Source organism: Panthera onca, chromosome D2 (assembly GCF_046562875.1).
Source record: "Panthera onca isolate mPanOnc1 chromosome D2, mPanOnc1 haplotype 2, whole genome shotgun sequence".
Taxonomy (NCBI): domain Eukaryota; kingdom Metazoa; phylum Chordata; class Mammalia; order Carnivora; family Felidae; genus Panthera; species Panthera onca.
Window position 1 is genome coordinate 15,652,752 of NC_138349.1, and position 17,096 is coordinate 15,669,847.

Genomic DNA, 17,096 nt, shown 5'->3' on the forward strand with positions numbered 1-17,096 from the left:
AGCACAGATTAAAGCTTAGAGGAGAGAAAAAGCATAATACTTTCAAAGAACTGAAGGAATTATAGTATTACTAGATTGTGGAACTCAGAGGAAAGTCTGGTAAGATGTGGCTAAACACATGGACAGGACTAACTTTTGCAGCTGCTTAGAAGCCATTTTAAGCAGTTTGAACTTGATCGTAGGGTTATGAGATGCCTTTGAAGGTTTTTAGAAGTAGGTATAAACTGATTCAATTTGCATATTAGAAATATAATACTGGTTACAGCATGATATATACAATCAATGTAATATAATGATTGAAGGAAAACAATATTTAGGACAAGAGAAATAGGTGCTGCCTTTAATGGAGTCACTGGACATTTCAAAGAAAAAATTGGAATACTGTCAATGCAATTAGTTGAATGTGTGTGTTGTATGTCTGTACACTAAAGAATAGATTGAGGCCAACAATCCAAGCCCAAGTCTGTGGTTCAAGCAAAAGTGGGTGGGTGTCTGAGACAAGCAGCAATGGATAATAAGATGTACGAGATATACTGGAACATACATGCAATGCCTGAACTGGTAACACTGATATATAAATAATCTGTACATAAGTGACCATTGAAACTATATGGTAAATGAAACCAAAACAGAAGATTTGTTGTCTAAGAGCAGAATATCTCAAATGTCACCCTAAGGAACACAGGGATCTAAGGGATGATAGAAGGAAATACTTAAAAAATAAATAAAATTGGGTGAGAAAGGAGGAAGGAAAATTAGGAGAATGTAGTGACATGGAAAGAAAGAAGAGACAGTGTTCTAAAAACAGGATCAAATAATGCTGCTGACAGGTCAATTAAGACTGGAGCAAGAAGGGATACCTGGGTGGCTCAGTCGGTTAAGCATTCGACTTTGGCTCAGACCATGATCTCATGGTCCATGAGTTCGAGCCCTGTGTTGGGCCCTGTGCTGACAGCTCAGAGCCTGGAGCCTGCTTTGGATTCTGTGTCTCACTCTCTCTCTGCCCCTCCCCCACTTGCACTCTGTCTCTCTCTCACACACAAATAAATAAACATTAAAAAAAAAGACTGAAGCAAGAAGCTGAAAATTTAGGTCTATAAGTTTTCTATGTCCTATGCCTCAGTAGTTGCAAAGGAGCAATATGAGTAGAAATCAGATCACAGTACAGTAAGAAATAAATTTTAAATTACAAATTGACAATGTGGATTGCAATAATACATTTCTTCCTAATATGTAGTATAGTGCCTCAACATACTAGGCATACAATTAATATTTATTGACTTGAATAAAAGTAAAGAAAGAAAAACAGACATTTTATTATTTCTTCCCTTTTTTCAAGTTTTTATTTAAATTCCAGTTAGTTAACATACAGTGTCATATTACTTTCAGGTATAGAATTTAGTGAATGTACATTATATACAACACCCTGTGCTCATCACAAGAGCCCTCCTTAATCCCCATCACCTTTTTAACTCATCCTCCCACCGACCTCCCCTCCGGTCACCATCAGATTGTTCTCTATAGTTAAGACTTTGTTTCTTGGTTTTCTTCTCTTTTGAAAAACATTTCAATTCAGAAATACTCCTAGGAAAATATTTCCTCTCTTTGGTAGGCATTTTGAAATGCTTTGGATTATTTAAACAGATCTACCAAATTATGTGCAAAATAACAAAAAACTGAAGTTGAAACATCCTCTTTGGGAATAGGTCAATAGTGATCTTGAGGATGATAGTCTTATTAATTTTTTTGGCTGGCAATTCAGAATATACAAAATTCCTTTTTTAAATGTCAGATTTAAAAAACTAAATAAAAATTATAATAAATACAACTTAGATTTAATTTTCAGAAAAATTCTTCACAGTCCAAGGCTTCAGCCAGATGATCATCAGAATTTTCTTTCTAAAATGCACATTTCATAATTAACTCTGCAAATACTTTATCATTTTGTTCCAAGAAAATTTTTCTGCCACATTTCCTCTGTACTAACAACCACACTTGTATACTCAACACCACCACCCTGATCACCGAACACCATCACGTTGCTATCATACAACCTGTTTTCCAACCATTAAAAATCAATGTGCTCCCTGATGAAAATTACTTAATCATAACTTTGAAAACCCATTCTTCTTATCTAGAATTCCCTCTCATGTAATATCCCTTTTCTGAACTCCTAGTTATCCTTCAAAACCTTGCTTCAACATAACTCTTACTAAGAACTTTTCCTGCTTTAATATCATCTCTGTAAAAATCACAGAGAAGGAAATATAATCTAGAACTCTCCAACTCATAAATATCTTTCACATCCATATCAGTGACAAATGGCTGATACAACAAATGGCTCAGAGAACATTTTATGACCTAAACAAAACCAAAATATGCCCCTGGACTCTATATAAAGATACTAAGAGAGTCTTTTCCCTTTCATCTCTGGGATAGCTAAATTTGGATGCTATAAATGCAACCAAAATAGAATACAACACAGTCAACATACATTGTGAAACTCAGTCAATTCAATAATTATTTATATAACACAGTATAAAGGATGCCAAGGGATATAGTTTTATATATAGTATCGTCATCTACAAATAGTGAAAGCTTTACTTCTTCTTTGCCGATTTAGATGCCTTTTATTTCTTTCTATTGTCTGATTGCTGTGGCTTGGACATCCAATACTATGTTGGGTAACAGTGATGAAAGTAGACATCCTTGTCTTGTTCCTGACCTTAGGGGGAAAGCTCTCAGTTTTTTCCCATTAACGATAAGGGTAGCTATGGGCTTTTCATGTATGGCCTTTATTATATTGAGGAACATTCCCTCTAAACCTACTTTGTTGAGAGTATTTCTCATGAATGGATGTTAAGAGATGCAGTTTTGGGAAATACAATCAGAGGTGAAATTGGGTTCCTGGAAGTTCCCAAAGGCATTTCCTCTGGATGCCCTGTTTTCTAAGCCTACAATGTCCCTTGTTTTACTTTAAAGGTAATTTAAAGCTGTATTTCGATATCTACAACTGAAAGAATGCTTATTAATATATTCTGTGAACTACATAAGGGTAGAGACTACATTGTATCCTATTCTATTCACTAGCAAAATGTCTTATATATGATTGAAACTTAGAAATGGCTTGAAAGTGTAGCCAAAATTTTATACAAATGTTCAACAGCTGCCATTTCTGTAAGTACTACTTTATAAGTTTTTCACTTATAAAGTTAAATAAATTTTTATAAGTTTTTCACTGACTCAAAACACAGAAGCTACTTTAATAAGCAACAACCATTACTATGTCTTTTTATTTTGTTCATTATACAGTTCATAACATATAGAGTTCTATTATCATACAAGTAAGGTTCATCCTTTAATAACAAGATTAGACTCAAGTTGGATCAACCTAAATGAAGTATTTTTCTACTTTCCTGCATATCATTAAAAACTTCTCCTTATTCAAGTATTACCTTTTAAATTGATCTGTTCAATCTATTCAAATATATGTGCAAACATTACTACTTAAAGTGCTTAAAAGAATTGTGATGGAAAAAACTGCCACATAAAATTATGAAAATACTATTGATATTAATTCATGCAAAATCTATGTGAAATGTTTGGCTTACATGAAAAGATATTTTGTTATGCAAACAACAAATAATTAAATATTAAACTCTTCATACATCTTTTATGTTTTAGCATGTAAGAATTCAAAGAATTAAATTGCAGACAGAAAGGCTAAAGTAACCTGAAGTGCTTTCTTTTAACTATATTCACAATGTTCTCTCCCTATACAGTAACCCTATTGATACAAGTATTAAAATAAATTAAGTAAAAGTGATCATAAAAGTTAAGTGTTACTTTATCTCAAAAACAATGTTTGCTTGTTAGAAATATCACTGATACAATTCTGTGAAAAGAAAACAGTGATATTTATTTTTAGAAATTTCTTGGTATCTCATGGTTATATGGATATTTTTCAATAGAAATTAGTTTTTTTGCACTTTTTTTATTTCAGCCACTTTTCAAAATAACTACTTCCATTGAGTGTAGTTTGTAAATATTTATGAACAATTTTATCTACGGATTGTAAATTTTCTCATAACTTGCAGCTTGGAATCCACAGTAGTATGTACTTTTGAAATCTAAAATACATAGACATATGTCTACAACCTGACTATCATTTACCTACAGTTACTTGGAAGCTTAAATCTAAGCTACTAAATAAAACATGTTACAAACAAAAACATAAAACCACATATACAGTAACTATATATAGTCATAGTAATATATATAGTTATATATGTTGTATATATAGTGACTATATAGAATTATAGCAACATATATAGTTACTATATATGTGGTTCACGCATTTGGTGAACAAACCTATGGACAGTATATTTATTCATATTTACATAATTTATTCATAATTTATTCATAATTACATGTAGAATATCTACCTCCTTCCAAAATGGAGGGAATAAATTTATCCTTCTGCAAAAACAACAAGTAAAATAAATAAAACATATGAAATGATATCAAGCAGTGTAGGACAGTAATTCCTGAGTGGAGAAAAAAAATGAGGTGAGCATTTAAATGTCACAGATTATTGTGATTTTGAGGCTGCATCAAAAGGACAGTGAACACATGTGTATCCCAGAAATTTTCTGGAGTTGAGGAGATAAAACTGACAATCTGCAGAGGCCAAGGTAGCTAGAGTTTATAGGAAAGTATACTAGAGAAGACAGAACTTCCTAGAGTGCTATGGAGATTTTCTGAGGATCCCCTTGAGTCGTCAGGTGAAGATTACTTACTGACAAAGAAACTATCCAACATTGGGGAAAAATCCATCTGAAAGGAACAGAGAAAATAATTCTCAAAACTCACACAGAGTTGGGAATATTTCATGGTCCTGAGAGTCAGAGTGGAAAACCTTATAATTCATACATCATAAAATACAGTACCCAAAAGAACAGAGCCTCAGTAATGAAAAATTAACACCAGGTTAAGTGCTGCTTTGTTCCTACCTAACAAAACAAAAGTAAGCCTTGTAAAGACATTTTTTACAAGAAAATTAGCTCCATCCCAAAACAAAGCTAAAATTTATTTAACAAAATAGATACATACCTACCACCCAAAAAGGTAAAATTCAGAATGTTTCGTATCTAATCAAAATATGACCCATAAGGAGCAGGAAAATAAAACAACAGAAAAGAAACTCAGAAGACATACAAATTACAGAATTTGTAGATAATTTATAGAAGAGTTATAATAACCATATTCCATTTATTAAAGAAGGCAGAAAAAGAACAGAGTATGTTAAATAGAGGCATGGAAGATATTTTCTAAAAAACCTCATCAGAATTCTCAAGCTAAAAAATATAATATCTGAGATGAAATATACACTGAATGTGATTAATATGAAATTGGACACTATAAAAAAGATTAATAAATTTCAATTACAGGAAAAGAAAATATCCCAAATGAAACACAAAGAGAAAAAAAAAGAATGAATAAAAAACAGAAACAGAGCATTAGGAAGCCAAGGAACAATTTCAAGCAGTCTGATATACATACAATTGCAATTCCCAAAGGAGAAGAAAGGCGTAGTGGAAAAAAACAATTGAGAAATATGGTTTTCCAAATCTGGTGATGAGTATAATTTTATTTGTACATAAAATTCAGTAAAACCCATCCACAAGAAACAAGAAGAAACCAAACTTCTGTACACCATTATCAAATTGGCCAAAAAGAGTGAAAAAGAGAAAAAAAAAATGCAGAGAGAGGAAAAAAAACCATCACATACAAAGAATAAGGTTAAGAGCAGATTTCTCATTAAGAACAATGCAAGCCAATGGACACTGGAGAAACATCTTTGAAAGGAAAGAAAGAAAAACGCTACAGTTTAGAATTCTTCAACCCCCCCCAAAAGTGAAATAAAGACATTTTCAGAATACACAATGATATAATTCATTGTCAGCAGATCTACACTGAGTGTGTAAGTCCTTGAGCCCCTTAGACAGTAGGAAAATGATACAAGATAGAAATCAGATTCTACAAAAAGGAAAGAGGAAAGATGAATTTTTTTATTGTTTTTTTAATTTTTTTTAATGTTTATTTTTGAGAGAGAGGGCACACACACACACACACACACACACACACACACACACGCACAAAAGGGGGAGGGGCAGAAAGAGAGGAGGACAGAGGATCCAAAATGGGCTCTGTGACCACAGTGAGCCCAAAGCAGGGCTTGAGCTCAGGAACTGAGAGATCGTGACCTGAGCCAAAGTTGGATGCTCACACGACTGAGCCACCCAGGCACCCCTTAAGTTTAATACATTAAAAAAATTGAGTGATGTAACACTACCTGTAAGTAAACAATGAAAAATTTAAGAAGTACAGTAAAACCTTGGATTGTAAGTAACTTGTTTTGCAAGTGCTCCGCAAGACAGACAAACATTTCTAATAAATTTCAACTTGATAAATGAGTGATGTCTTGCAATATGAATAGTACGTGATGCCGAACATCATATGATCATAACTATGCCAATGGTTATGAAATCTGCTTTGATACATGAGTGCTTTGGATTACAAGCATGTTTCTGAAATGAATTATGCTCACAAACCAAGGTTTTACAGTATATGAATAAAATAACACAATATGGAACTGTAGCTATAAGCCAACAGACAGAATAAAATGAAATCATAAAAAAATGCTCAATTTAAAAAGGCAGAAAAAGAACAAGGAATAAAGACCAAAAGAAAAATAATAAACAAATAATAAGATTTAAATCAAAAGATATAAATATAAGTATGTCACATGTACATGGTTTAAGATTGGAGAAACTCCATGCTGTCTAAAAGATACCCACTTTAAATATAAAAGCAAAAATAGATTAAAATAAAAGGATGAAAAATGATACAGCATGCTATAGCTTACTAGAGAGGGAGTCAAGAGGGAGGAGGAGTAGGACGATGCTATGCTTGCTTCATCCCTTGAACACAGCTAGATAAATATCAAATCATTCTGAACACCCAAGAAATCGATCTTAGGACTAAGAAAAAAAATGGAAGTATGAGATGCGAAGATGTGATCTGGGGCCCACAAGAATCGTGTGTGCAATGGAGGAGAAGGAGCCCTGATCACAGAGAGAGGAGAGAGGGCGAGAGACAGCAGAGTACAGGGGACTGCACAAGAAAAATACTTTCCCAAAACCACCGACCAGGAAAACAAGAGGAGCTAATTATCATGAATTTTTAAAACCAGTGAAACTCTAAGACTGAAGTTTTAGAAGCCCATGCCATGGCCGGTGTGGAGCCTGGCAGGCACAGGAGTGCTCCTGTGGAGGAGGGCAGAGGCCCTAGTGGGGACAGAGCAGTCTGAGGATCCCCTGGGTCACACCTGGAGAGATGGTTTCCCTTCCTGGAGTGCATTTGGGAGAGGTAACACTAACTCTCAGAAGACAAAAGAGCCATTGGGCAATACTGCACTGCCCCATTCCTTAGCATAGGAGAAGAGACACCTGCTGAGGGCTGTTAGCCTGGACACCAGCCTGGTCTGACCCTTCCCCCGAGGAACAGTGTGGGTCACCAACACACCAGATCCCTAGAATTTGGAGTTTGGAAACTCAGCCAGTGTGGCTGTGGTAAACACAGGTGCACTGCACTGCTGGGCAGGCAGACAGCCGAACACAGGGTGAAAGCGGGAATCTAAGGGAGGCATGGGACACATGAGGGGAGACTGTTCATTGTTCTGAGGACTTCCTGGACAGTGGCCGATGCAAACTCCCCTTTCCAATGACGAGCACACAGGCTGGCGACATTTTTCTCCCTTGCCCATTAGTACAAACTGACTTTAGTGAGCAGAACAGTGCCCACAGCAGAGGCCTAAGCTGCTTAGCCCAAGTTCCACCCTGCTGTGCTCTGCAGGTACGTCTATACTAGGACAAGTGTGCCTGAGAGCCAGAAAAGAAGTGGGTCCCTGCCCCAGAAGACCCGCAAAAACCTCCTGCGTGGACCAAGTCTACTGACCGTAGAGGGCTGCAAAGCCAAAACACAACAGCAGAGCACACACAGCATACACCACAAACTTCCTGAAGCACCAGACCTGGAAAGCATATGACCTAATAAAGTCATTACTCTCAGAAACAAAAAACATATGAGGCTTTCCTGACACAAAGAAGACAGAGACCTAGACAAAACGCCAAGATGGAGGAATTCATCCTAAAAGAAAGAACCAGAAAAGGTCACAGCCAGAAATCTAATTGAAATAATAGATGTAAGTAATATCCCTGATCAAGAATTTATTTTTTTATTATTTTTTTGCAATGTTGATTTTTGAGAGAGAAAGAGCACTAGTGGAGGAGGGGCAGAGGGAGGTAGAGAGAGAATCTGAAGCAGGCTTTGCACTGTCAGCGCAAAGCCTGACTTGGGGTTCAAATGAACAAATCATGAGATCATGACCTAAGCTGAAGTCAAACACTCAACCAACTGAGCAATCCAGGTGCCCCCGATCAGGAATTTAAAACAACAATCATAAGGATCCTAGTTGGACTTAAGAAAAGCATAGAAGACATCAGGCAGTCCCTTACGCAGAGATAAAAGACCTAACAGCTAGTCTTGCTGAAAATAAAAAATGTTGTAACCAAGAGGCAAAACCAATTGGTTCTAGTGAACACAAGGGCAGAAGAAACAGAAGAATTTATAAATATCATAGAAGGTAAAATTATAGAAAATAATGAAGCTGAAAAGAAGAGGGAAAGAAAAATATTGGATCACAAAAGTAGACATAGGGAACTCAACAACTCCATAAAGCATAATAACATTCATATCATATGAGCCTCAGAGAAAAAGAGAAGGGGAAAGGGGGCAGAAGGTTTATTTGAGCAGTACAAAAAGACTGAGATCATACCATGCATATTTTCAGACTCCAACGCTCTGAAATTTGAAGTCAACCAGAAAAAAGCCTGCTTGATATTCTCTCTCCCTCTCTCTCTGCCCCCCACCCCACTTGCTTGTCTCTCTTTCTTTCTCTCTCTCTCTCAAAATAATAAACTTAAAAAAAGGAAATTAGACAGTTTTCACCTTAAGAAACAAGAAAAGAGGAACAATTTACTCAAAGTAAGCAAAAGAAAGGGAATAAAGAGTAGAAATTAATGAAATTAAAAAAATAGAGAAAATAAATGAAACCATCTGTTCCCTTAAAAAAAATCAATGAAAGTGACAACTCTCTAGCCAAACTGACAAAGGGGAAAAAAATAGAGAGAGGAGAAACAAATTATGAATATCAGAAATGAGAGTGATGACATCACTAAATAACATGTGAATATTATTAATCTTTTGCCAATAAATTCTACAAATTAAATCAAATGGGAGAAATACAACTGGGAGACACAAATCGATAGAGCTCACTCCAAAAGAAATAACCAGAAAAGCTCTAAATCTATTAAAGAAATTGGATTTTTAGTTAAAACCTTCCCACAAAGAAAGGTGTATTAGTCCAAATACATTGTGTTGAATTCTACCACAAATTTAAGAAAAAATAATAATAACAATTACACACAGATATTTCAGTAAATTACAGAGGAAGTAATATTTCCCATTCATTTTATAAGACCAGCAGTACAATGATACAAAGTCAAACAACATTACAAGAATAGAAAGCTATAGACTAATAGCCCTCATAAATATAGGTATAAAAATTCTTAACAAAATTTTAAAAAAGCAAATACAATGATGCATGACAAAATAAATGACCAAGCGGAGCTTATCCCTATATAACAAGATTGATTAAACATTCAAAAGTGGATTGGATTCAAAAGTGGATTTCAATTCTATTAGCAAATATATACTAAATAAAATAATCTTACTATTTTATATTTAATAATTAAAGTTTATTATAGTCCCAAAAAACACACATACTCATATGCTTTAATATGACATATTCCTCAGAACTAATGCAATGACTTTATTAATCATAGAGTAGGAATTCAGCTCTACTCATTTTGACCATCACAACTGGACTCTAAATTTTATTATTTAGGGAGAGTGGAATATTTCAACTTTATTACACATTCAGGTTTGGCTCCTAGAATATATTACTAGTATGTTCTCAAATGAAAATCCAATTTAAAAAGTTAGTATTTAGTCATTAAATATTCATTAAAATTCTATGTAACTATGTAATTTGCTTAAAAATGAAATAATTAGATAACCAAGACATGAAGAACATAAAAAAAAATTAAAAATGTAACAATTGTATCAATTTTAATTACTACTTAATAAGGTTAATAGATGAGCCCTTTGGTTGCCTTTGAACATAATTTCAATTGGCCAAGGGAAATCTGATTCATATTTCTGTATAAATCTTAGAAAATATAATGATATATCTAACATCATCAATGTCAAAATTTTTTAAAACTATATGGAAATATTTCCAGCATTTTTGGACTATAACAGTGTTGAAATAAATCACCATACAATGAAGAAATAAGTTTATCAAATAATTCCCATTACTGAGTAGTAATTTATAATATTTCTTGAATAGTTAAGTAATTTCCTTAATTTAGACGTTAAATTAGCCTTAAAAGTAAAGACAATTTTCTCATAAATATATGACTTTTAAAAATACTGTGTTCCCACAAATCACATAAAAAGTAATATTAAAAAATAATAATAATCCAGTTAAGAAATGGGCAGAAGACATGAGTAGATATTTTTCCAAAGAAAACATACAAATGGCCAACACACACATGAAAAGTTGTTCAACATCACTCATCATCAGGGATATATAAGTTAAAACCATGATGAGATAACCTCCTCACACCTGTCAGAATGGCTAAAATTAACAACACAGGAAACAACAAATGTTGGTTAGGATGCAGAGAAAGGGGGAACCCATTAACACTGTTGGTGGGAATGCAAACTAATGCAGCCAATCTGGAGAACAATATGGAGGCTCCTCAAATAGTTAAAAATAGAACTGCCCTATGATACATCAATTCACTACTGGTATTTATCAAAAGGATACAAAAATACCGATTCAAAGGGACACATGTACTCTGATGTTTATAGCAGCATTTTCAATAATAGCCAAAGTATGGAAAGAGCCCAAATGTCCATCAACTGATGAATGGATAAATAAGATGTAGTATATATGCATGTATGTACGTACACATACACACACACACACACACACACACACAGGAATATTACTCAGCCATCAAAATGAAAGAAATCTTGCTATTTGCAACAACATGGATGGAGCTAGAGTGTATTATGCTAAGCAAAGTAAGTAAGTCAGAGAAAAGATAAATACCATATTATTTCACTCATGTGGAATATAATAGATGAAAAGATGTACATGGGTGGGGGAGAAGAAAGAGAGAGGCAGACCATAAAACAGACTCTTAACTATACAGAACTGAGGTATAGTTCTGTATACCTCAGAATATACCTCCCTCCATGGAGGGAGGTGGGTGGGCTACATGAGTGATGGGTATTAAAGAGGGCACTCGTGACGAATCACTAGATTCTACTCCTGAAGCCAATATTATACTGGATATTAACTAACTAGAATTTGAATAAAAACTTGAAACCTAAAACTAAAACCCGTACAAACATTTTCAGTCACAGATCATAAACTGTCATTAATATAAAAGGGAATTCCTTTGTGTATAGATTGGAATCAAAAAAATCTATAATTTTTTTGAGAGAAGAATATGTGTGGATGTGTGCATGTATGTGAACAGGGGAGGGACAGAGGGAGAGGGAGAGGGAGAGAGAGAATCTTCAGCAGGTTCCACGCCCAGCACAGAGCCTGACATGGGGCTCGATCTCACCACCATGAAATCATGACCTGAGCTGAAATCAGGAGTTGGACACTTAACCAACTGAGTTACCCAGGTACACCATGTAAATTTTAAAAGTTTTTAAAACATAATAACCTAGCACAGAGCTTGATATGTATGAGATATTCCAAATAATAATCTGAATTCCATCTAATCAAATAACCAATCATAAAAGAATCAGTATATGAACAAATTCCAACATTACAACATACAGGCTTTTCTTTCATAAAAGCATAAATTAAGAGCACAAACCCTGAATATTTCAAGATAGAAAGAACTTCCTAAATGTTTTCCTAGCAATAAATCTAAAGCCTTTTGCAGCCTATCACTAAACACAATAAAAACTGAAATATACAAAGTGAAAGATAAAAAGAAAGAAATATGTACATATATAGCATTAAGAAATCAATAGTGAGAGGCAGTGAATCTTAAAGAACTGTTAAGTTGCTTACCTTAAATTTTTAATGAAAGTTTAAATAATGTTCAGTATATAATAAAGCAAAAATGAGATTCTAAAGACAGCAAATAATTTTAAGTAGAGTTGTAGGAAGAGAGTATCTAACCCTCAGGTGAAATACACACTTAATCAAAAAACCCAATCTAATTATTTCAAGTGTTGATGCATTTTTTTAAATGTTTATTCATTTATGAGAGAGACAGAAAAGAGCGTGAGGGGGGAGGGGCAGAGACAGAGGGAGACACAGAGTCCGAAGCAGGCTCCAGGCTCTGAGTTGTCAGCACAGAGCGCCACACAGGGCTTGAACCCATGAACCCGTTAGATCATGACTCGAGCTGAAGTCGGACGCTTAACCGACTGAGCCACCGAGGCGACCCTTGATGCATTTGTAGAATATGATTTCACTGAAAAATTTGTACACCGATTGATTCAATATCATAAGTATGAATTATTTTTATAAACATTCAACGTACCCTTTTTTATCAAGGGTACATACATTTTTCATGTTTTTTGAGAAATAAAAATCTTATCCATATCATTACTTTGAACAAAAGTAGCACTGTTTTTGTAAAAAAAAAATATTCAATGGTCATTATGTTAAATACTATTAACACTTACCTGTATTTTAATAGGCCAGGAAAAGTTGCTGACATACACATAGAATGTAATGTTAGGATTGCTTCTGAAGTTAAATTTTTCATAGGAAAAACTATCTCTGTATTCCTTTATATTAGTCTTGGACACTATAGGAGTCTCCTCCCCAGATATTGTTCCAGCTAAAATGTAAATAATAAAAACAAACTGTAACTTTTCATATTAGGAAAAAAGGATATTTTAACTTAAAAATAGATATTTACTTAATTTTTATAACTACACTTATAAAAACAATTATCAAAATAAACTTCTTTAGTATTTACAGTGACAAAGGAGAAATAAGATTAATCATAAATGTAATGGAAACAGTATAAAATTATTTTTTAAATGATACCACTGATTAAGTAAGTGCTATGGACTAGGCACTGGTGAAGAAACTTTCTATTCTTCTCTGATAACAATTTTACCCCCAAGGTATTCCATCTCTTTTTTCAAATTTAAACCTGAGCCTCAGAAAGATTAAAACACTTGCCTTAATTTTCTAGCTACTGAATTGGTAAATTTCTCTTTGGAACTCACGTATCCATTAGCTCCAGACCCTGAATTCTTTCTATTCACTACTCCACAGAGCCTCTCAAAACAAATCAGGACATATTTCACATGTCTCAATCCAATTAAAACATAGAAAAGAAATCAATTTATTTGTCTTAACCACAAATTGAACCATCACTACTTTGAATAAATTGAAACGAGGCTATAATTTAAAACATGCGATAAATGTTCAAATTAGTTAAACACATATTGCATACTCAATAAATATTTACTGAAATTAACCAAATGGAACAAAGCATTTCCAACAATCTTACCAAGCCCTCTACTTTAACAAACGGTAAAAATATTTAGAATTAGTATACTGGGCAACTGAATTAATTTCTAACTCATCACCTATTCCAAAAGCACCTGGGTTGCTGTTTTAAAAAGCAGGTTTCATGAACCCATCTCCCAATCTGATAAATCAAAATTTCCGAGATTTGGTTTTGGGAATCTGAAAGTTACAAGTAATTTCTTGCATGATAAAATCATCATTTAATCTAATTGTAGAGGTTTGTATATTTTTGTTGACAGATTTTAGAACACTTTTGGAGTCAGTTTACTATGCCAATGTAATTTTCAAATTAGTAATCCAAGTTTTCATGAATTCTTAATTAATGAAGCTCACAGTCCCAAGATTTTACTATAAGGTGGACACCATTGTAGCAAAATGTGTATATATTTGCCCAAACTTCTCATTTTTTTAACACATGTAATATAGGATCTAGAATTGCAAAGACTATCTCACTCTTGAATTCTATGTCTCCATGCTTCTACATATTAAAAGAGCATAATGACCTAAGAATACATATATTTTCTTTCTTTCTGTTTTTAGTAGGCTCCGTGCACAGTGTGGAGCCATAGTATGGGGCTAGAACTCACGACCCTGAGATCAAGAGCCCAAGAGCTGAATGCCCAACTGTCTGGACACCCGGGCACCCCAGAATCCACATGTTTTCTTTAAAGAGGATTCCAACACATTGTGCAACAGTATAGCTTTGATACAGAAAATAAAAATCAATAGAATTTCTTAGTATGTAAATACAAAAAAAAGTGAGCATACTTTTTCATAATCCAACAGACAGTTTGTATTTCATCTTGGTTCTATTTTTTAAAAGTCTAAATTTTCAAGTTCTAAAACTTATTACAGAAGACATATTAAGGAGAGGGTTTTTTTAACCCTTTCTCAGCACCAAAGCTGACAAAGGTGTTGGTATATTTCTAAGTTTGAAAGGAATAAAAACCTATTAATTCATCAACATGCACAGAATTTGTCTTATATCAATATTAAGGTTAATAATTAAATTTATAGCTTCATGATAGTGAGTCAAATAATTGAAATCACAGTCCCAATCATTAAAGAAGTACTCTATCTGAATTAAAATCATAGCAATTCATAACAATGTCTTTTTAAAAAATTAAGTGGTGTATAATATTTGTTACCCATCTAATTTAATTGAATAAGGGACAAAGTTAAAATAATGAAACTTTATTAATAATGCTACTTATTACTTGTACCTGAACCAGCACAATTATTATGACATATATATTTTAATTTCAATTTTTTGAATTAACAAAAAAAAGATCATGTTAGAACATCTTCCATATACAAACAAATGTAAAAGATGTGACAACAAAATTCTCTTACCTGTTGAACCAACTGACCATGTAATGTTGAGATTAAAGTTGTTTGATGCATTAATCGAAATATCCAAATTTTTGTTTGACTACCAAGAAAGAAAATATTAGGGTTACAAAAATCAAACTACACTAAATAACGTTTTATGTTTTAATTATGCCCATGCTACAATTCACAGACTGGATACATTTTGTCAGTATTCAACCAAGTGTAGATGTCAATTACACCATTTTAATGAAAAAATATAGGTGATAAATTCAAAGGTAGTTTAAAGTTTCCATTTATCTTCTCTACTATAATCTAGCCTTCTGTCTGTAAGCCAGGGGAGCTGTAATTCATTGTTTGTATTTTGATTCTCTTGCTTACCTGTAGTTAATATGTAAACGGTACAGGTTTTAATTAGTCCAAAGTAATTTTACACCAATGTAAGATTGTTGTTTTATTGAAAAACTTTTTGTTAGGTATTTATTGTATTACTACACATTGGTTTTTTACACTTTTTTTGTTTATTTTCTTTTTGAAAGAGAGACAGAGTGTGAGTGGGGTAGGAGCAGAGAGAGAGGGAGACACAAAATCTGAAACAGGCTCCAGGCTCTGAGCTGTCAGCACAGAGCCTGTCATGGGGCTAGAACTCATGAGCCATGAGATCATGACCTGAGCCAAGGTCGGACACTCAACCAGCTGAGCCACCCAGGCGTCCCTTATACACACCTTTTGTAGTGAAAAAAACAAAAAACAAAAAAACATAAATTACATAAACTAGAACTCTCAGATAAAAATGGATTAAATTAAATCTGTTGTCAAAATGTAGGAAATGAATCAATAATTAAGGCATCTATTTATTATTATCTTTTATTTAGGATAAGTAGGAAGCCCTGACCACATATTAATTTCACTAACTGTTCCAAGTTGAGTATATCTTTAACTATGAATTATATTTATAAAATTACGTATAATGATATTACAAGCATTCTTAGAGGCAACTCTCATGCTTAGTTTAGCATCCTACAGTTTCAAAGAAAATGTGTCTGAGCTATTGGCTTCTACTAGACAAGACAGTAGATATAAAACAGAAAGCTGTGACATTTGGAACCAGTTGATATTTTCAGGAAACTGAAAAAGGAGAGGATGGTCAAGAGAGAAGCAAACTAAAATTATGCCTAATCTGGACCTACACATGTGATACTATGGATAATATTGTGGAAAAATGGTATTCACATTCCCGATGTTCCAAGTATAATAAAATTTCTCATGTCTTCAAAGAAGTACGTAAGTTTGTAATCGCTATTAAACATTCAAGAGGCCAATGGTAAAAAATGAAATTCTGATGCACACTACAACATGGCTGAACCTTGGAAATATTAGGCTAAGTGAAATAAGCCAGACACAAAAGGACAGATATTGTATGGTTGTACATGTGAGGTACTTAGAATATACAAATTCAGAGACAGAAAGTAGAATAAAGGGACTGTGGCCAAGGGAAGAAATGAGGAATTATTGCTTAATGGATACAGAAATTCTGTTTGGAATGATAAAAAAAAAATTGATGATAGATAGTGGTGATGGGTTGCACAACACTGTAATTGTACTTAATGCCACCGAATGGCATACCTAAAAATGATTAAAATTATAAATTTTATTTTATGTATATTTTACAATGAAAAAGAAGTCAATGGTGATTACGGTGCATTTATAAAATCTTTCTTATTACAGTGAACAATGGGGTTTCTGACATTTCTAATGTCTTGGTTAAAAAAAACACAAGATAAGTAAAAAGAGGGTTATACTTAAAACATTATACTTTAAAATTCTTATTTAAAAGTCAAAATGTTAAATGTATTCCAAAGAATATAGACACGTCTTAAAATCTAAAGAATAAGGCATAACATTAAATGAACTGTTCTACTTTTTGAGAAGAGACCCTACTTTACTGTAAAAGAAAAATTTAAGAAATTATATTATTTGTTGGCAAGTCCAA

The 17,096-nt window shown here is 33.5% G+C and overlaps 1 protein-coding gene across 6 annotated transcripts in view; it reads right to left on the reverse strand.

Moving 5' to 3' along the window:
- Window positions 1–17,096, reverse strand: part of ATRNL1 (attractin like 1) — a 774,559-nt gene that overhangs the window by 456,174 nt on the left and 301,289 nt on the right. For 5 of the 6 annotated variants that reach the window (XM_078434862.2, XM_078434861.2, XM_078434859.2 and 2 more), the window contains 2 exons: window positions 15,128–15,206; window positions 12,913–13,070 (listed from right to left, as the gene is read on the reverse strand). In XM_078434862.2, coding sequence (XP_078290988.2) covers window positions 12,913–13,070; window positions 15,128–15,206 — 237 coding nt within the window. Of the gene's footprint in view, window positions 1–4,776; window positions 4,837–12,912; window positions 13,071–15,127; window positions 15,207–17,096 lie in introns of those variants that run through there. The other variant, XM_078434863.2, reaches the window with a different exon arrangement.